Source organism: Coturnix japonica, chromosome 13, assembly GCF_054131305.1.
Source record: "Coturnix japonica strain WE chromosome 13, WE-NBRP24, whole genome shotgun sequence".
NCBI lineage: Eukaryota > Metazoa > Chordata > Aves > Galliformes > Phasianidae > Coturnix > Coturnix japonica.
Window position 1 is genome coordinate 19,393,789 of NC_140675.1, and position 20,558 is coordinate 19,414,346.

Sequence of the window (20,558 nt, forward strand, 5' to 3'; positions counted from 1 at the left end):
CACCAGCCACCAGACCAGGCTGCCCAGAGCCACATCCAGCCTGGTAGTACAGGGAAGAAAATACAGCAGCACAGTGTAGTGGTTTGTATCAGTGTGTATGACTATGCCCAGTAAGTGACGGCACAGGAGTGGATGCAGAAGGTTCCCAAGTGAAAAGGAATGGGACGGTATCATTTAGAGGCAGCAAAGATGGGGAATTAATGACTTTTGGTCTACCAATGTGTCACCAATGTGGCTCTACCCATGGGCACAATGCTGACACAGTGCTGCCCAAAGGACAGCAGGACGCACCTTTGTGAGGCTGCAGCTGCAATTAACATCTGAGCAAACAAAGAGGAGGGGGGGAGCTTTGTAGGGGAGGTTGCCATCATTTTATCTCAGTGATATCCATTTCCAAGTGCATTAAACAAGCCCACAAAACCTCTTGCTGTTGTCATCAGCTGCAGGGCCGTATTTAGAGCATCATTTGTATGATCGATTCTCTGCTGAGCCGTTAATAGCAGCCATCAAAAGGTTAACGGCGTGGGGTTTTATGGCCGAGCATTAGGGGAAAGCTTTCCTCTAGCAGAAACGATCGCTTTCTTTTCTAAGGGCATTTATTCATGAAAGTGCAGTGACAATCTGGTGTGGCCATGGCCAATGATGCCGGTGGTTGGGGCTGGCTGAGGCACACAGCTTCCCTGCTTTGTAGCTCTATAGAGAATAGAAAACAAAATTGGGGGGGGAAGGATTAAAAGAAGGCAAATGTGCTCTAAGTGGAAGCTCTTCTGGAGAAAACTGAAATAGCTTCATATGCTGTTATTGCTTTTATAAGCACTTTCATGTTTCCCAGAATACTCCGCTGCTTTTGTAAGAGAGAGAATGTCTTTGGTTTGACGTGAACTAAAATTAGCCTTGTGTGTTTTCTGCTCAAATAAACGTGCCGAGTCTAAATTGCAGGCCCAGCCCAATTCCTGCGTCTGGCAGCAGCTCTCATCACTGCGGCCCCAAATGTTTTATCATTGTTATTACTGTCCTGTGTATCTTCTCCTTCTTTCTGCATCCCTCATCACTGCAGTGATGCAGTGGCACAGTTGCCCTGGGAGAGGTGGGATCACCATCCATGGGATGTATTCAGAACTGCGGGGATGTGGCATTGAGGGATGAGTGACAGCGTGGGCTGGGCTGGGGTTGGACCTGGGGATCTCAGATCTTATATTCTATTTATTATTCTATGTTTTTTAGTGGGTTTCCTGGATGAATGATGTCTGAATGTGCAGTTGCTGGGTATTCAAGTAATTGCTGTTCGGAGAGGAAACTGCGGGCTCACTTGTGAGTCTCGCTTGTCTGGTTGTATGGGACCAGTATTAAAGGTTGGAGCTCAGAGATAAATGCTGTGAGTAAGCAACAACACACCTCCGTCTTGATAAGTTATTGAATTGGCCCTAACAAAATTATCAGGACAGAGCTGGGGGTGGTCAGGGTGTAGTTCTGCAGTGTCCTCAATATTGGAGCTCCCACCCTGGTTGCTGGCAGCTTCACTGAGTCAGATGGGCAATTCCAAGAGTGACACGCTTGGCAGGTCTGACGCCAGCATCCTGGCACGCTTGATTTCCGTGTCACCCAACCACGTTGTGGCCAATGGCACTGCCTCAAGCTGTGGGATTTGCTGGACTTAAGGAATCCCAAGCGGTGGGGCAGCGTGGATGGTGACTCATGGAGTCTGACCTTGGCTGCTTCTAATGAATTGAGAAGTGCTGAGTGCTGCTGGCTCTGACTGCCTTGTGGGGCTGACCTCACTGTTCCCACCCATCTCTGTGAGGCTGGGGCAGCCCCTGCTGTGTCTGTGTGCTTGACTGGGGCAGAGGCAGCAGCTCCTCTCCCAGACCCTGCAGTACCTGCTTGTCCCTTTCCTCTAACACAGAAGTGTCCTGGAGTGGAGGCTGCCTGTGAGTGATAATACTGGAGATATCACAGCGAGGTTCATTGCAGGTCCTGCAAACAGTTCTGTGCTTATTATGGCCTCACTGGATAATTCCACTGGGCTGTCAGGTACAAGCTAGTGTACAGTCACTGGAGGCAGTGACAGTGGGTGCTTGCTTTCACTTAAGTTGACAAAGTGGCTTTGATTTGATTAAAGGCTATTTTAAGCCAACTGCTCGCTAGCAAAATGTTTTGTTCTATTTTTTGCTAATGTGGTCCTTGCTTTCTAGGGCACACACTTGACCAGAGGGGACAGGAAGGGAGTAGGAGAAAAGAGGCTGAAATTCCATCTTCCTTTACTGAGCCATTGAAGATGCTGTGAGAGCTGGGAGTGGGCAGATGGTAGAAGCCATCCTTAGTGCTGGGATATTACTGGAATAAAGGCTCAGCTCCAGAGAGGCACCAAACTGCCATAACCTTGTACCTGCTGTGTCCCAGTCCTGTTTTATCAGACTCACCCATACTGAGCTGTAACTATTTCCAATAATAGAAGCTAAACTTAGGTGCAGGGGGCCATTGTTCTTTAATCAAACCTCTAAATGCTTGTGTGTCCCTTCTCAAAGGGCTGGAAATGCTTTCATCTCTGGTGCTGATGCTGCCACAGCCCCTTTGGTGCTGCAGATGTGCTCCCTTCCAGGCATCAGCTGGAAGCATCTTGGCATCTACACTGAGTGCAATTCAGAGTGGAAATCTGCATTAACTCCTTCCTCTTGATGTTGTTTGCAGGCATCTGAAGAGGCCTCGCTCCGGGCTTTGGAGAGTTTGATGACAGAGTTCTTCCACAATTGCACAACAAACGAGAGGAAGCGGGAGATAGGTGAGTGCCTGCCCCTTCCTAGGGACTGTCCCACTGTGTTGTGCTGCCTGCAGACCTCAGCAGAGGTCACTTTGTGCTTTTATTAAGTACGGTGGGGATGAGTGTCCTGCCTGATGTAGAACTGGCATCACTGAGTCTTCTGCTTGTGTGAATTGAAGTAAGGGATCACATAGGTTGGGCCTGGGAGATCCCATGGCAGGTAACTGACATCAGTGACTAACATCAGTACTGCTCTTGTGAGCATGGAGCTGCAGATTCTTTTTACTGAGTGGGAAATTGGATGGAGAAGGGATGTTTTTTCTGCCTGCATGGTGTTAGAAGCATCCTGAAGCAATTACATTTAAACAAGGGCAATTTCTTATATATATTCTTTACAACTTGTCTCAGTGTCCAGCACTTAGCCTGCTGTAGTACTTCTGTCATTTCAGAACACTGTTTGACATACCTATTTTCTTTTCATTAAAGCCTGCTGTTAGATTATGTCCAAGGCTTTTGAGTGTGGTGCCCCCTGCCCTGGTTGTTTGAGTCACTCTGAACATGGTCTTTTTTCCTGTGCTCAGTGTGCTATATATACATCGTTATGACTCTATTTACAGCTTGAGCATTTTAATGCATTTTCTAATACTTTGTTGTTGTTTTTTTTTTCAGAGGAGCTTCTAAATAATTTCGCCCAGCAAATAGGAGCCTGGAGGTTCTGCCTCTATTTCCTGTCAAGCACAAGGAATGACTACGTGATGATGTACAGTCTGACTGTGTTTGAGGTAAGATATGTGTTGTTGTCTGCATGGTGCACTTTTCCTTGTCTGATGCAGTTCTATATGACAATCGATTTGATTTGAAAATGTTCCTCTAAAAAGGCAGCCTTAATGAGGACAGTGATACAGCTTCTTTTATTGCTCTCTCCTAAAGAAGTTATTTAATGGCAGGCTTACAGTAGGAGAATCTTTGTACATTAATTGAAGAATTAACTTCCTGGCACCTCTAAGTACAAATGACCTGCAGTTTCAGAGGCTGCTCGAGTTTTCTGCACCACGCTTTTAAGAACTACTGCTTTTATACTCTCTTTATGGTCAAAAATGTGTTTGGTTACCTCCTACTAGCTGCTGCAAACTGTGATACAAAGGGGTGAAATCAGGTTGCTTTTATCTTTGAAATCTCTTTTTCTGACGTGCCCTTTTTGGAATTACATCCCGCAAGCTTGTGTGAGTTCTAGAGGGAAGGTCACTCTTAGAAGAGCGTGTCCCAGTTTTTATCTATTTATAAAAGAGGAAAAAAAAATATGGTTAAAAGCCTGAGTATTGGTTTGTATAGCTACTGGAAGAAATGAAGTATTCTGTGCAAGCTTTGTCTTATCAACTCATTTCTCAGTGAGCAGCACATTGTCTTTCCCTTATGATATACTGGGGTTTTGTTGTGGTCTACTGGGTCTTTTCTACTTTATGTTCTGGGCTGGATTGCAGGCTGAGCCTTGCTCCAAATTCAGGGGATGTTAATACCCCCTGCAGCGGCCTGCTCTGTACACAGAGCAAACAACCCTGTTCTCAGAGGTTGCTTTGGCAAATTGTGTGCCCGTGTTGTTGTTGATGCCTTGAAGTAAAAGACTCCATTTATCTGGGGCTGTGAAAGGGAGGAGGATGAGGTAGGTCTACAAATGGAATCTTCACGGCCCTTAACCATCAGGAGACCCTTCTCAGAAAGGAACGGCAGAAGTTATTTGGAACGAATGTCACACAGGAACAATAATTCAACTGATTTTCATGAAGAGAAAAACATGTTTGGTTACCGAGCCTCTGGGCAAAGGGAGAAAGTACTGAAAAAAAGAATTGTGCCCAGAACTAAGCAGAACAAAGAAATCACTGTGCAAGTGTAAAGTGAGGGGAGCTATCCGCAGCTCAGCTGAGAGATTAGGATCTCTCAGCAGAGAAACTGGCATTCCTCATCTTAACTGCTGTAGCACTGTGCCTTTGGCCGTCCCTCTGCAGCTGTGTCGTGGTCCTCAGCTCTGTGTTGATTGTTGATCCAACCATGAGTAGGGACCCAAGGCTCATCCCTGAAACTTCCTGTGGATGCTGTGTTCTAGAATATCCCAAAAGCTCACAGCTGGTCTGGTGTCAAAGTCCTCCTCCCGGCCCTCTCCCATGTGAAATCTTCTCTCCTTTTGCTCTGGGAAAAGAGAATGCCCTCCCAAGAATGTTTCTCAGGTGAAGAAAGCTGCCACTTTCATATGAATGGGATGAACTGTGTGCATGAAGGTGGATATTAATGCTGAAGCGCCTGTCAGTTTTATGGGTGCTTCAGAAGTTGTTCTGGTCTTGCAGTGGGGAACTATCATTTGATTGGGCCGTTGTTGGTTTCTAAGCAGTGCTTCTGGATCCTCTCTAGGGGAAAGGAAAAAAGACCAAACAAACAGCCTTTAACTTTGAGATGCTCTGTGTGTCTGTGAGCCATCTGTATGTGTATACATCCATCTCTGCACACTGAACTGGTATCTCGTTACTGTACCTCTGATCAGCTCTGACCTTACACACAGCTTTCCATATCATACTCCAGAATCACTGCCCAGCATTCCCTGCTGTTGCATTTTCCAGCTATATGCCTGCAAATGGCTACAGATAGTGCCCCTGCAGCAGGCCTCTTGTGTAAGTTATCCCTAGAGGCAGAGCAGCTAATTCTCCAAAGTCCCTAAATGGGATTGTAGCGTGACAGGGAAGCAATTTGTGACTCTTCTTATGGATTTTGTCTGCTTTTTTTATTTTTAAGTGGACTAAAAGCTTTCTGTTGAAGTGATGCCCTGTCACTGCAGAATCACTGCCTGCGAAACAACCTTCCAGCTGAGCTCCAGGGCCTTCAGAGCCATCGAGAGCTGAACTAACTTCCCTTCTGTGTTGTTATTCTGCCTCATGCAGGGTTATTTTTTCCTTTTAAAAGGGGAAGTTTGGATGTCCAGGGTTAAAAGCTCGAGGCAAGCAACCAACTCTGCTTTGACCCAAGGCTGGTTGGTGTGGTGATGTGCCACGTGCCATCAGATAGAAGTCATCTTTAGTGAAAATCTGATGTTGCAAGGGTTCTGTGAGACTGATACTGTTGTATTGGGTGTGGAACTTCATTTTTCATTAGAACTTGTTCCTGTACACTGCATGGCTTGTAAGAGGTGGGCTTGGTGAGTTTTGCTCAGCAGCCTGAGCACTGCTCTCTTCCGTTGTCCCAAGGACCCCATTATGTAGCAGAGCTTATTCAGAGGTGGTGGAGCATGCTCTGGGGCCTCTGAAGCTTCTCTTGTTCTGCCTGGCTTAGTTCTCACACTCATCCTTGTGCTGATAAAGATATCAGGGTTAGGGCTGCTGAGTAATTGTGGCATCTGAAATGGTGACTTTGCCTAGAAAGCCTGAGTCAGAGCTTTAGCAAGGGAAGTGTCTTCTCTTCTAACCTGCTGATGTCTCCTTGTTTCCTTATCTGCAGGCCTGTCCATGGCAGCCAAGAAGCTTGAACTATATCACTTGTAGATGCTTTTTTTTTTAACTGTCTGTGCATGGTCAGTGAAAGGAATGGACAGATCTGAATCTGACAGATCTTATGGCCTTTCCCCATGCCCCATGCATTGTGGCAGGCAGCAACAAGTCTGAGGCATGACATGCAGTTATGTCTGAAAAGCTGCTGATAATATATATATTAAGATGCTTTTTCTTCAGGCCCTATACCTGGCATCATGAAGGCTATCTTATTCATACACCAAGTGTTTATTTTCAGTGAAGCATGTTACATCAGCTTGTTTAAGATGGTCACACTGGGGAGCTCTGCTTCTTTTCCAGAACCTAATCAATAAGATGTGGCTTGGGGTCCCATCTCAAGATAAAATGGAGATCCGCAGCTGCCTGCCCAAGCTCCTGCTAGCTCAGCACAAAACTCTGCCTTACTTCATCAGGAACAAACTCTGCAAAGTCATTGTGGATATTGGCCGACAGGACTGGCCGATGTTCTACCACGACTTTTTCACTAACATCTTACAGGTAAGGAGTTTCTAAATTAATGCTATTTCCAGTCTGAAGTACAATGCAGCCACAGGCAGAGTTGCACTCCATACCTGTGTCCTGTGGTCACCCAGTGCTGGCTGCAGCTGTTTGTGTGCTGTTGGAAGGAATGTTGGGGTTTTTTATGGGGAGCTGCCTGGCTGATGGTGCAGGCTCTGAGCAGCAGCCCCGTTACCTGGTGAAACCATGGGTTCTAAAAAGTGATGAGGTCAGTAAATGGGAGGAACAAACTGTTATTGGTAAACATGCTGAAACAGAGAATGTGTGCAATGACATGATGAAAGCTCTCGTGAAACCCCAAAGATTCCCATAGTGCTTGAACTGTTGCAACATCGTGAGTTAATGTTTCAGGAAATGGAATCCTTGCAGTGCTGCAAACTGGGAGCTGTTATTCCTCAGTCCTGGAACAGCTATGAACTGCAGGCAGGATTGCTCATCTCCTCTTTGTGATCTGAAACTTTTTGCAGAATGTTATCACATTGCATTCATGCTTTTTCCTCTCAGTTGATTCAGTCTCCTGTGACCACTCCTCTGGGACTGATCATGTTGAAAACAACCTCGGAAGAATTGGCGTGTCCACGCGAGGATCTGAGCGTAGCCCGCAAGGAAGAGCTACGTAAGCTGCTGCTGGACCAGGTGCAAACTGTGCTTGGACTCCTCACAGGTATGAGCTGGTGTGCTTGCAGCTCTGAAACAACCATCTTCCTTTCTCACCCCTGTGGTACTGGCAAGTTTGCACATTCTCAGATCAGTGAAACAAGGTGTGATTGATGTAGCAACTGCTTGTGCTGCTCAAGCACTTTACCTTTAGGTGCCTGGTTCAGATCACTACAAGGCAAGTTAGTGTAGCAAAGCAGTTAATACAGCTATGTGTGTCTCTTTTATGAAGAGGGATTGTAGTTGTCTTCTCTTAGTGACCCTGAAACACACACTGAATGCTTGTACATGGAGGGCTCCTTGTTAAAGCCCTTGAGATGTGTTTGAGAGGAGCTATCTGTCTCTGGTACGTTAGTTGGATCACTGTTTTTTTAGCAATCTGTTCTAAAAAGTGTCTCTTTGGCCAGGTATTTTGGAGAGCATCTGGGACAAACACAGTGTTACTGCTGCCACTCCACCACCATCCCCAACTTCAGGAGAAAGTGGTAAGGACGGCTAAAGCTGAGTCTTTATCTTCATGCTTCCATGTGTTTTAACTTGCAATACCAGGTATAGATTCCTTCCTTTACTGTCTGTTTCCTAAAGCTGTTCTTAGGCCAACAAATTCCGGGTAAGAAGGCTGAGCAGTGTCACGTGCACTTGCCATGGGCTGCTGGTCACTGAGAAGAAGTGCTGGGCAGGGTTTGGGTCTCAGCACCTCTGCTCTTACGTAACCCACAAGCTGTCATGTGCAAGCAGAAGCAATTCTGCCAACTTCTGATATAATACAGCCATGCTGCAGAATTTATGCAAGCTCACATCAAAGATGCTCAAGTTCTTGAAGGGGATAAATTTTGTAACAGATCCCTAAAATACATCATGCTGCTGTGGTTTTGTTTTGCAAAATGCTGTGTATGCCCTTCTCAGTGCAGCTGATGGGGCAGTACAGAGCTGCCCCTTGAACTTGCTTGTTGGAAATAGTCCCTCAGCAACCCCTCTGATCTGATGTGTAGGATATGTACAACACTTCAGGATGTTCCTCAACAAAAAATCTTGCTCATCTCAAACAGATCTGTGTGCTAACCTATGCCAGAGGCTCTAGTGGCTGTTGGGTTATGGCTGTGGCTTGCAGTTGCAGCACTTGGAATTAACTGCCTTGATCTGTAATGTGCTTTTCCCCCAGGTGACCTGCTGAGCAGCCTGTTGCAGAGTCCCAGCGCAGCCAAATTACTGAACCAGCCAATCCCCATCCTTGACACGGACAGTGAATACATCTGCTCCCTGGCGCTGGAGTGTCTGGCCCATCTCTTCAGCTGGATCCCTCTGTCCACCAGCATCACCCCCTCGCTCCTCACCACCATCTTCCACTTTGCCCGCTTTGGCTGTGACACACGTGTCAGGAAGATGTCATCGGTCAATGGCAGCAGCCAGAATGTGGGGCTGGGAGCAGAACGGGGCCGGCTGGGCGTCTTGGCCATGTCCTGCATCAATGAACTGATGTCCAAGAACTGTGTGCCTATGGAGTTTGAGGAGTATTTGTTACGGATGTTCCAGCAGACTTTCTACCTCCTGCAGAAGATTACTAAGGAGAATAATGCCCATACAGTGAAGAGCCGGCTGGAGGAACTGGATGAAAGGTAAGAGAAACCAAGCAGCCGAGTAGCTGTGCTAGGGCCTCTTGCTTTCTAAAGGACAGTCTTTATTGATTTGCGGTCATGCATGGTGTGTCTAATCGCCTTTTTTTCAGAGTTCTCTGCTGATGCTGACAGGCAGAAAGGTAGGTGCCCGCAGGTAAGGTTCTGCTCAGGGGCTCAGTTTGCCAAGTGGCCGTGGTGGCACAGGTTTGTGTTCTTTCCTGTCCTCTTCCTCCCCTTTCCCCGTTCGTTGCTGTTTGACTGCAGGTCTGAGGTGGCAGAAGAGCTGACCCTGCCCTTCATTCAGTTGTAACAGAGCAGCAGAAGAGGCACAGTGAGGTAAAGGCATTGCAGCATTCCCTTCGCTGGTCGGTATCTGCCTTCTCTGTCATAAACCCAAGTGCACAAAGAGTGCGTAGTTGTTCTGTGAGTCCTGACTTGAAAGGAAAGAGAAACAGTCTCATGCTCTTTACTGAGATGTGACAGCTTCTGATTACTCTTATTTTTTTGGTTTTGTGGGTTTGTTTGTTTGTTTTTTGCTTTTAAACACCACTGAAAGGCAGCTTAGGGAGCTCTGCTCCCAGCAGTGAGTGCCTGGAGGCAGTGGGGGAAGCAGCAGCACAGCAGCTGTGTGTTCTTATGGCTTTCCAGAAAGTCACTGCCATGCTGGTTGTCTACAAACAGCCTGACTCTTTCATATCAGATATTGCTGCTTGTAGAAGTGAGATTTGCCTTGCTGTTGTGTTGAGTGGCTGAACCTACGTGATGACAGTGTGCTGCAGGGGGTGGCTCAGTGCTGCCTTTCAGTGCCTGCAGTGGGGAGATGGGGAGAGCTGGTGCTGATGTTGGCACGTGTTATCACTGTGTCAGTGTGCTCAGTACCTGGCTGTGGATGTGTGATGGTGGAAATGCAGCAGGAAGGGTTTTGAGCTTACTGATTTTTCTGCTCGATGCCTACTCAGAAGTCAAAGTGAATTTGGAAACCAGCTGTGGGCTTTTGGAAGAGCTGACTTACACGCTTCTTCCACAAAGCTCCCTTTTTCCATATCTTTAGATTCACTTGCAGCTCTGTGATACTGGATCTAGATGAGTTGTGGCTTCTGTTTAACAGTGAATTCTGCTTGCCTGTTTTGAGACTAACTCCCCTTCACCTTAGTATTGTTCCTTCCCTAAAAGTAAGGCATGTCCCAGTATAGTGGAAACATATCACCTCTGCATATGGGATATATGCACAGAGAGCCAGGGTTGTGCACCTATCATCTAAGTGCATCTTCTTGACTTGGACTAACAGTCCTACACAGAGTTGGTACTGACAAGGTTGTCATACCTCAGTCAGTCACATCCCTGGAGCGTGCCTGCCCCAGGTCTCTCTCAGCAGCCTCTGGTGGTGGTGATTCCTTTTATTCTGTTATAAAGTCAGCGTTGCTTTGGAAGGATTGTGCTGCTGAAATAGTCAAGAAAAAGATTTAGCATAAAGTGCTTTACTGGTGTTGGCTTCAGCTGGAAGATGTGGAAAATACGGGAGGTGAGAATGCAAGATGTCCAGTGTGGGTAGAAGAGTTGGTGTGGATGTTGCCATATGGGCTCTGGGGCACAAAGTAAGAATTTCTTTGGTCTCAGATCAGAACCTCTTAAAAAAAAAATAAGATCAGATAAAAGGAAGGAGGTGTTTGGGTCTGGATACTTATTTTTTGCTTTATTTTTGAAGCATTTGGTCAGTGGCCGGTTGTGTTTAGTGCTGATTCTTGTCAAGCAGGCAGTACCAAAGAACAGGTTTGTGTCAACTTTACACATGATCAAGAATATTGAATTATTTCATAGGCTTATAATAACAAGCAGCGTTGTAGCTCTGTTGGCTGGTCATGCTTCCAGTCTTGAATGCCTTGTGGTTAGAAGGAGCGTTTTTCCTCACATCAGTTTGCAGAAGGGGAATTGATGCAGTGCAACAGAAGAAAACTGTTCACCCCTCTGAAGCTAACCCAAACTTGCTGCTGCTTTTTGAGAAGAGGCTTGAGTTACTCTTACACTTCAGAGCTCCTTGTAGGAAGGATGGGTTTCTGTGCCCACAGCCTTTGGAGCTCTGCTGCTTGTGCGTGGTGTTGCAGTGTGTCAGTCTGTGTACTGATGTAGTACTTCACTCTTCTGTGCATAATCAATGTGAAGAGGTTTTCTAGCCTTGGTGAAGCTTACATTGTGCAGGACACGTCCTTATTCCACAATAACAGCTTATCCTGCTGTGCTCTTTGTAATTTTCCCCAAGCAGAGTGCTCAGGAACCCTCTGTACTCGCACTGAGGTCATGCTCTTGCTGAGCTCCTGATGTTTTGGTAGCAGGCTTTTTTTGGATGTTCCTTCTAGTATGATCCCAAGCACTGAAAAGTTCCCTGCTTTGGAGAAGGATTTGTCTTTATTGCCCAACTCGGTCACTACAGGCTGGGTTCTGATCTCAGAAGCTTTGGGATGACAGTCAACCTTCTGCCCTGTGTAAGGAGCAACTCTTTCTGCCTCTCCCACTACCTCCTGTACATCTGTAACACATGTATTGCTAACTTCTGCCTTAACTTCTTGCTTTCAGCTGAATTCCTCGGTGGTACAATGTATGTGACTAATCCTCTATACAACAGTAATACAAGTCTTGCTGTTACACATGGATTTCTCTAGGGTGGGGGATTGTTTATTTGCAGGCCTGATTAAACTTGATTATATTTCTCTGAATATTAAAGTTGCTTTTGACTAGACTGTCTTTTCTGCTGTTTCAGGTATTAATGGAATGAAGGGTTGCCCGTCCTGTAGGTAATTGTTGCAGGGCTTTACATTTTAATTTGTTCTACTGCCTATTAATTATCACATTCTTTTTTTGTTTTTAATGAGAGGATTTAAAGTGAACTTATCACTGTTTCAATGGTATTGCTTTTCCCTGGGACGTCTTTTGCTTTTTCTTAATTCTGTTCTCTTCTTTCCATTGTAGCTACATTGAGAAGTTTACGGATTTCCTTCGTCTCTTTGTGAGCGTCCATCTACGAAGAATTGAATCCTACTCCCAGTTCCCCGTGGTTGAGTTTCTGGCACTGTTGTTCAAATACACTTTTCATCAGGTACTGCCCCGCAATGTTGTTCTTTTCACGGTCTGTTCCTTGTGTTCAGTTGTCTCATCCAGCAGGGTTAGCTTGGTTTGCCCCATGAGACTGATCAGTAAAGCTAGCCCAGGTGAAGCAATTGGCTCATCTCACTGGCCCTTCTCCAGCATTACTGGGGAAGTGCCTTAATGTGTTCCTGGATTTAGTTGGAGATGACAGGCACGTGTAGTTACCTTGTGAGAACAGATTGTCCAGTGTCTTAACTTTACTTATGGTTTGTTTGGGGCTTTGTTGGGTGGTTTTTTTGTAGGTTTTGTTGGGTTTTTTGCTACTCTTTGGAATGAAAGGCATCTGGAAAACTCTATCCAGGTTGCCTGTTCTGTGTTGCTTTTCTTCTGAATCTGCTGCTTTTACTGTATCTGAACCTTTCCTTGTGTTTTTCAATGTTGCTCTTTAAAAGGAACCGGATTTTGATGCAGATTGCTGTGCAGTAGAAGCTGTCACAATGCAATTTGGCCTTATTTACCTTTGTATGTAAATAAAGGCGAGGGTGTAGATCCATAAAACTCCGGAAGCTGGTGCAGCAAGCCATGAGATGGGTTCATGCTGAGCCCCTCCTAGTCATTTCTGGGTTCCCACCTTGTGTTGAAGCTCTTGTTCATCTTTTAACATCTTAAGGCAGTGGATCTGCCCAGTGACCTCTTAGAAGCCTTTCAACACAGCAGGAAGATGTTCTGTGGATTGAAGTACATGCTAACTAATATTTTCAACATGTGAAATTGATATTGCCATCATTCGTGAAATTTATTGTGATTTTTGATGTGTTTCAGCCTACCCACGAAGGTTACTTTTCTTGCTTAGACATCTGGACGCTCTTCTTGGACTACCTGACCAGCAAAATTAAGAGCCGTCTGGCTGACAAAGAAGCAGTGCTCAACAGGTGAGCAGGCAGACTGTGGCAGCTGCAGTCTCTCGCAGTCACTATGGAAGGAGTGTGAGAAGCTGCTGCTTCCAGCTGTATGTGATCCGAGTCCTTTCTGTTTCTAAAAGTTACTGGCTGTAATTGTGAATTTCAGAGTTTTATCATGCACTGAACAGAATTCAAGCAGAAAAAAAATTAAGGCAAGAAGGAAAGATCACTTAAAAACATTGTATGTGAACCCAGCAGAGGAGGACAACTTTGGAGGCTAAAATAGAACTGGAGCATATTTTTAGCTTGTTTTAGAGAACATTTTAGCTCATACTAAAGGAGGAGGCCACACAGTGAGTTGCATAGTAAGGGTTCGCACACAGCTCATACAACTACCTGCTGAATTGGGAGTTCTTAACATTTACGTAGGGTTGTGAATGCCTGTTAAAATTTGAAGGATGTGTTTTTAAGAAATACTGCTAGTGCTGTGTTTGAGAAGCAAGTTCTGCTTGCTGACCTCTATAGCTAATTGCATGTATGAATTGCAACAGTGATTGGCAGCTCTTTTGTAGATGCCATCTCCTGAAATAGGTGGCTCTCTGCCATTCAAACAAGAAGAATAAGGTGGACGTACTGGATCTTGCTCAGATCTGGTAGGCTTGGCAGTGCCATGGTTCACACCGTATGCCTTTCACTAATTGCACAAGGAAGCTTTTTTCCCTTTGAGCATATTAAATATAAGTGTGGTTAGTTACCGAAAAGCAGCCTGGTGTCATGACCGCAAAGAACAAATGGGAACTGGTTTACAGCAGGCAGCTCTTCCTTTCAGCGTGGGAACTGCATACTCTTAATTTCTCAAGCAGCAGTAGGTATTGCACTTAAACTTGGTGATAATTTGTTCCTAATTTGCTGCTGTCTGCCTAATGCTGCTGAGCTCTGCCTTGGCATTTTGCTCCCTTTCATTGGGTGAATGAGTGATGTATGTTATCTCTACATCAGGTATTTTGTCACCGAGAGAACTGAATCAGGCCCTGTCTGTCTTGGAGATGCTGTGAAAGAAAAAGGAGTGGCATAAAAGTAGTTAAAACGTGTGCTGCTTCTTTGTCAGAACTACCTGTCCTTAATGATAGCTTCTATAGCCACTGCTTCCTTAATGCTTTAGACATGTAAACAGCTCAATTTGACAGTGTGGGTGTGGTTACACCATGGGAGCACAGATGAAATTTCCTGTTCTGTGGTTATAGATTGTGCATTCTGTACACACGACAGTTGTACTTCGGGGTAAATTGCCCAATCTGGAGTTCTGTCATCTGATTACCAGAAAGGTGGGAATTCAGCACCTTGCACAGAAAGCTGTTGCAGCTGAGCTGTAACAGCTGAGTACTTCATTGTTCCTTGAGCCTTTGTTAGCAGGCCTTAATGCCTGCTTTTCTAACCTGATCTCACCTAGAAGAGGACGTAGCTGGTCCTTATGGAGGACAAGCTGTGTTTTGAGGAAGGTGGTTTGAGAGAAAACAAACACAGCAAAACTCCAAATCCCCCAGTGTCAGTGGAGGCAGCAGAGATGCTGATGACTGCTTATTTTGCAGCTTGGCGTTATTTTATGTGATCAGTGTGAAGGAGCATCTTCTGCTCTCTGTATCCGTTGCCTAGTACCTGAGGTGAAAGGGTATCGTTCAGAAACACGTGTTTGAAGTCATTATACTAGAGTTGCAAAAGGTAATGGCTTTTTTTTTTCCAGTAGGGCAAGGGTCTGAATTCATTGACTGTCAGCACAGGGGAAGAGGCAACACAAAGCAGAGCACCAGGCAGGCTGCTGAGGAGCAGATGGAGCAGGAAGAGGTGGTTGTGCCTCCTGTTCATGTACATCTGCCATTGCTCATGGCATAGCACACCTCCTGCCTTTTCTGTTTCAGCCTCCTGGGCTGCTGCTTTAGCTAACAGTTATCAGTGTTCCTCTGTGAGAGCAATATTGTCAAAGACTTTCATTGCAGATAGCTTGTGACCTAAAGTGACACATTACTCTTAATCCCAAAATCTATTTGATGTTGGCTGTACGAGCTGGTACAGCTGTGCTCTTCAACTGTTTTACATTTCTCCTTTGCTGTTAGGGCTGTGAGCACAGCAGGCTCTGCAGAATTGCCTTATCACTCTCCTGCTGTTTTCTCTGTGGCCATAGGTACGAAGACGCCTTGGTTCTGTTGCTGACAGAGGTGTTGAATCGAATCCAGTTCAGGTATAACCAGGCACAGCTGGAGGAGCTGGATGACGAGACACTGGATGATGATGTAAGGAGCTGAGCAGGGACAGCTGCAAGTTCAGATGTAAAACTGCTGCACTCGTTATAGCACCTGGGATGTCTTTCCCAAACCTTGTGTTTTGTACAGGTCAGACAGCTGCTACTTCACTTAGTGTTGGGTTTTGAGGGTTAAAGAAGCATGAGGTACTTCTGTCCTTCCTTAAAGGATATGACCTTTGTTTTGAACTTGGTTCTTATAGAGAGAAATACATATGTAGGTGTATATGTACCAGAGGCATTTGGTGTCTGTTCTTGATTGCTTTGGAATGTAAATGCAGAAGTTTCTTCCAGACAAAAGCTTTCAGCTGTACATATTGTTAGTGCTTCCCTTTGAGCATATTTGTCAAAGTCAATATCAGTAAACATGATCTCAGTCCATACTGATGACATGAAAGGTAAAGTGAAGTAGGTGGCCAACATGTGAGAGTGGAGCACTAGACAACCACATGGTGCTCAACAAAAGATGCCAGACACCTGTGCATTGTGTGCTTCTGGAGAGAGCACATGTGGCTTTATTGCTCTGGGGAAACGTAGGCATGCGGCCCCAGGTATGAATGGGTAACATCATTTGGAATCAGGTGGGTCACAGAAAAGCACCATTTCCTCAGTATCCAGGTACCTGTGAAGGCTTGTCCCAAGCATTGATTCCCAGCCTACAAAAGGCTGTTTCCTTCTGGAAATGCTGTGCTCACCTTCTTGTTTCTTCCCATAGCAGCAAACTGAGTGGCAGCGGTACTTGCGCCAAAGTTTGGAAGTGGTTGCAAAAGTCATGGAGCTCTTGCCAACTCATGCCTTCTCCACACTAGTAAGTAGTCATACAGACCAATGTAAAATAAGTGCCAACCACTGGAATTTGTTACAGGCTGGTTCGCAGAGGCCACATTTCCAAGCTTCTGCTTGTAGAAGCAAGAGTTTGGTGAAGGAGGGGCCAAACATTGAAAGAAACTGCTTTTTTTCCTACTTTTTTTTGGCTTTGTTAGATTTTCTGGTATGTTTTGAAGAGTGTGCTTTGTCACTGGCACCTGAGTTTAATAGCTGCATGCTGAGATCTATGGAAATTCTCCTTTCCAAGTGTAAATAACTTCCTGCTGTTTCTCATGACCTTTCTATTAGGAGCAGCGCTGTTAATTGCACAGATGAGCATCATTAGGATTTTTAGGAGGGTGAGGCCTTTGCTTAAATGAAAGGCTAGGTACAGATGCTGGGAAGAGTGCCTCAGACAATTGGGAATTAAAGCTGAACACATAAGTGCTTCTCTCCAACTAATGTCACTGTTATTGCTGGGATGAGCACTGTAAAAGCTGTCTCATTTTGAAGCATTTTAATGGTTTCTAGAGGAGAGATCTCGAGTATCTGAGCCCCTAGAGCCCAAAGTTAGAGGTGCTGGTGCCTGTTGTCTGGATGAGAAAAAAGGCAGGTGTATGCAGTGAGATCTCAAAGCAAGCTCTTGCTGGAAACGTTGCATGCTGGGAGTCTGAGCTGTGATTTCCAGAAGGAGAGCACAGTGAGCTGCTGCAGAGGCTGGAAGGTGTCTGAGCAGGAAAAAGCACCAGAAGCACAGTGCTAGGAACTCCAAATTGGTGAGAAGACAGACCTCGTGTGAATGGAGGCTCCTCTGCAGCATGGTGATATGGCATGAATTAGCAGGAGACAAAACAGAGCAGCTGTTTCAAGGAGCATATGGGTTATATGAAGAGCATGTGGCTTCCTCCAAGTAACACGTTAACATGAGGATGGCTGTTGTTTTGTTGTTCTTTTCAAATAGTTCTCCTCCTGCAGTCTTATGACAGGCACTTGTATGCTAGAAACGTGCTAATGAATGCTTGAGCCCTGTGGGAGATGTGGAAAGCAGGCAAGGCTTCTTGAACAATAGTCTCTGCAGTGATGCTGGGAGTGGTGGCTGCTCCATCAGGAGCAAGTAACTGACTCAGTGTGCAGCAGCTGCTGCTCTGCTGTCCCATGCTGGGGAATGAAAGGCTGCAGTTCCTTCTGCTGATGGATGAATGAACTTCCATAAATCCAGACTTCCTGAATATGGTGACTATGCCGGTAGAAAATAAGGAGAAGGTTACAGTGCAATTCAGCACAGGGCAAATAATCCCTTAATACATACCACTGAAGTACAGCAGCTGCTGAGTGCTGATTAGAAAGCTTCCAGGTCTGTGTGCAGCATGTTCCAAGTGTTAGCATAACCTGTTGCTCAGCTTAAGTATTGATAGAAGCAGGCATAATTGCTGTCAGTCCTGAAAGATGGAGTTTGGTTACTGCTCCGTGTTCCCAGGCCAGGATGCATGACGACTGTTGTTTGTTCCCTTTGCTGTTTTCCCTATGGGACTTCAGCTGTTCTTGCTGCAGTGTGCAGCTTGGCAACAAGTGACTGTGGTGTTTCCCTTCTGTATTCTGTTAGAGGCACTGAGCTCAGCTTCTTAAGTGGAATATTATTTTGGTAGCTGTATTTCTGAGAAGTTGATGCTTCTGTGTTTGGCAGATGCAGTGCAGGCTTCCTGTGCCCTGGGCTCTGCCTTTTCTTGGCTGTGTACCCCTGCTCTGGGCTGGGTTATATCTATCTGCATGTTCCTCTTGTGCCACCCCTTCCATTTGTCAAGCCCCTGCCTTGAGAGGAGAGCTCAAAGGAGAGCTGCCACAGACCATCAGTGTGATGATCTTCGTTGTTTTGATGGCAGCTATCAAGACATAAGCTGCAGAATCAGCCCAGAAACTGGAAAGTTGCCTTTCTTCTGTCCCACTATTTTTTTGAAGGCATTGGGAAGAAGTAGGAAAACTGTTCCCAAACGGATGGTGGTATTTGAATTAACTGCCTGCCAAGCCCCCGAGTAACGCTGCTTTCTTGTCCTTTCTAGTTTCCAGTTCTGCAGGATAACCTGGAAGTTTATCTGGGACTCCAGCAGTTCGTGGTCACATCAGGGACAGGTAACCACCACTGTACAGATCCTCACTCCATGCATAGCCAACTGCAAAGCACTGTAAACCTGCTTTGGTTATTGCTTCCTCTGTGTTCTGTTGCAGATCTGAAATTGTTATTCCAAAGTGCTTCCAATCTTAAGGTCATTTAATATATCCTCAGTTAAGTAGTAGTGCATGAAGTTTGTGTTGGAAGCTGCCAGGAGAAGTAGCTCATACAGCAGTACAGATCTGGGTGATGCTTTGCTGATGGTACATAAGAGGTTCGAGCTTGTTACTGAAATGATGAACAATATGAAATTAGGTGGGCAGGGGAAAGAAGAACAGTTGTTACTGCAGAACATGTTAACATTTTTAGTGAGGTATGTGGGATATTTGGGGAACAGGTAGGTGTACATGACTGAGCAGCAGGAAAATCACGTGAGGCAATAAGACTTGCGAGTCTGCTTATCTGTATTTTTCTTGATATCTGAGAAACAGGAAAGTACATAACCACATTTCAAACTAGAAACAAATGCACTCTTGCTCCAGATATGCCTATGCTGCCAGAACATCTGTTACAGCCTAGCCAGCAGGGGGAGTCTGCTAACAGCCTCTGTGAAGCTGGCTTTGCTTGCCTGACGTCAGCAGATAACCAAAAGGTTCTTGTTTATATAGATGTTAATACCGAATATAAGAAAATAAATGTGCAAGAGGCTGGAATTGCTTGTAACATCACTTTCAGCCTTCAAAGAGAAATGTGAACAGTGGCTGTCAGAGCAGCAGGACTCGTCTTATGAATTAGAGTATTTCAGTTGCTTGGACAGAGCTCAGCTTTGAACTGTGACCCACTGCCGAGCTAATTTCAGAAGAATGCTTGTAATGTAATTAGAATAAACTTAGCATTTCCTGGAGCTTTGTAATTAGGTTTCCCATTCCAAAGAGCTGTATTTATTAGTCACAAGGTTAAATGCTTTTTAGAGTATGAGTTTTCAGGCTGCCGGGCTCTTACTCAGCGCCTGTTAGCACAATTGAATGCGTACACGTGTGTCTTTGGGATTCACTTCTAACAAACCAAAACGTCATTTCAGGTCACAGACTGAACATCACTGCAGAGAATGACTGCCGTCGTTTGCACTGCTCCCTGAGGGACCTGAGCTCCTTGCTGCAGGCTGTTGGGCGTTTAGCAGAGTACTTCATTGGGGATATGTTTGCTGCCAGGTTTAATGATGCTCTCACGGTGGTAGAGAGGTAAGAATGGAAGGGAGAGTTTGCTGTCCCTTCATCATCTGTGGGACAGTTATTATGACTGCAGTGAATGTGAAAGCCAAGGTTTCTTTCTGCTTCCCCTTGTTATGATGAAATTGAGACACGAAGAATGCAGTGGTCAGTACCTTAAGTGTTACATTCATTGGTGCTAAGTTCCCCAGTTGTCTTTTTTAACCTTTACCCAGAGAAATAACTGGCAGGAGGGATTAAATCCGTCAGTAGAAAGGTACTTGTTTTCCAAAATCTGCACTTGTGATGCATTGAAGTGGGGTGTGGAGTCTGGTGGCACAGAGGGAGATGGTTTAGTGATGGGACTCAGTAGGTCAGGTGATGGTTGGACTTGAAGATATTCTGGATCTTCTTCCAACCTAAATGATTCTGTGATTGCTTCAGTTACGTCTCTGTTAACTAAGTCACCAAAGTCTCTTTCCATTAAAGATCTTTGGAAACTGGAAAGCAGGCATTTGATTCTTCCCCTCCACAAAACTTAGTGTATAGTTTCAAATTCAGGGCTGTGCACAGCTGCTTTTATTGCTTCACCTCCATGCAGGAACATCAAACTTGTTCCATCTTATTACAGGCAAGGAAATAGCCTACATCTAATCTACAGAGTAGCTAAATATTGACACAGGCTTGTCAAGAGCTGTGTTCAGATAAGATGGGCAGGTTGGTTTGCACGTGTGTGTCCATCTTGCAGTCCTGTCGCACTACCTCGTACTCATGTTTTTGCAGGTTGGTGAAAGTAACGCTGTATGGATCCCAGATTAAACTGTACAACATTGAAACTGCAGTACCATCTGTATTGAAACCCGACCTTATTGATGTGTGAGTATGAGATGCACAATTCAAATTACTATGTACAGATTTGGTACCTGTGTGGGGTGGAGGCAGCTTTGGGTCTCCTACCTCTACTCTAACCACTTGTTTGGAAAGTGTTCTGCAAACTGTGATTGTTAGCTAACCAAGGGCACTGGCTGGTCAAGGCCAAGGCTGCTGCCAGTGATTCGAACCACTGTTTCCTCAGAT

General features: G+C 45.4%; 1 protein-coding gene across 7 annotated transcripts in view; it reads left to right on the forward strand.

The window, feature by feature from the left end:
* The window catches only part of XPO6 (exportin 6), a 37,178-nt gene that overhangs the window by 7,166 nt on the left and 9,454 nt on the right, over positions 1 to 20,558 (forward strand). For 2 of the 7 annotated variants that reach the window (XR_014933942.1, XM_015877185.3), the window contains exons 2-14: positions 2,689 to 2,779; positions 3,428 to 3,540; positions 6,589 to 6,786; positions 7,312 to 7,471; positions 7,872 to 7,949; positions 8,627 to 9,080; positions 12,045 to 12,171; positions 12,984 to 13,093; positions 15,243 to 15,351; positions 16,075 to 16,167; positions 18,224 to 18,293; positions 19,355 to 19,514; positions 20,265 to 20,357. Coding sequence is in view for 6 of the 7 variants with exons in the window: in XM_015877185.3 (XP_015732671.1) it covers positions 2,689 to 2,779; positions 3,428 to 3,540; positions 6,589 to 6,786; positions 7,312 to 7,471; positions 7,872 to 7,949; positions 8,627 to 9,080; positions 12,045 to 12,171; positions 12,984 to 13,093; positions 15,243 to 15,351; positions 16,075 to 16,167; positions 18,224 to 18,293; positions 19,355 to 19,514; positions 20,265 to 20,357 (1,856 nt within the window). In the remaining variant the exon portion in view is untranslated. Of the gene's footprint in view, positions 1 to 2,688; positions 2,780 to 3,427; positions 3,541 to 6,588; positions 6,787 to 7,311; positions 7,472 to 7,871; positions 7,950 to 8,626; positions 9,081 to 9,190; positions 9,417 to 11,533; positions 11,870 to 12,044; positions 12,172 to 12,983; positions 13,094 to 15,242; positions 15,352 to 16,074; positions 16,168 to 18,223; positions 18,294 to 19,354; positions 19,515 to 20,264; positions 20,358 to 20,558 lie in introns of those variants that run through there. The other 5 variants (XM_085514344.1, XM_085514345.1, XM_015877186.3 and 2 more) reach the window with 5 other exon arrangements.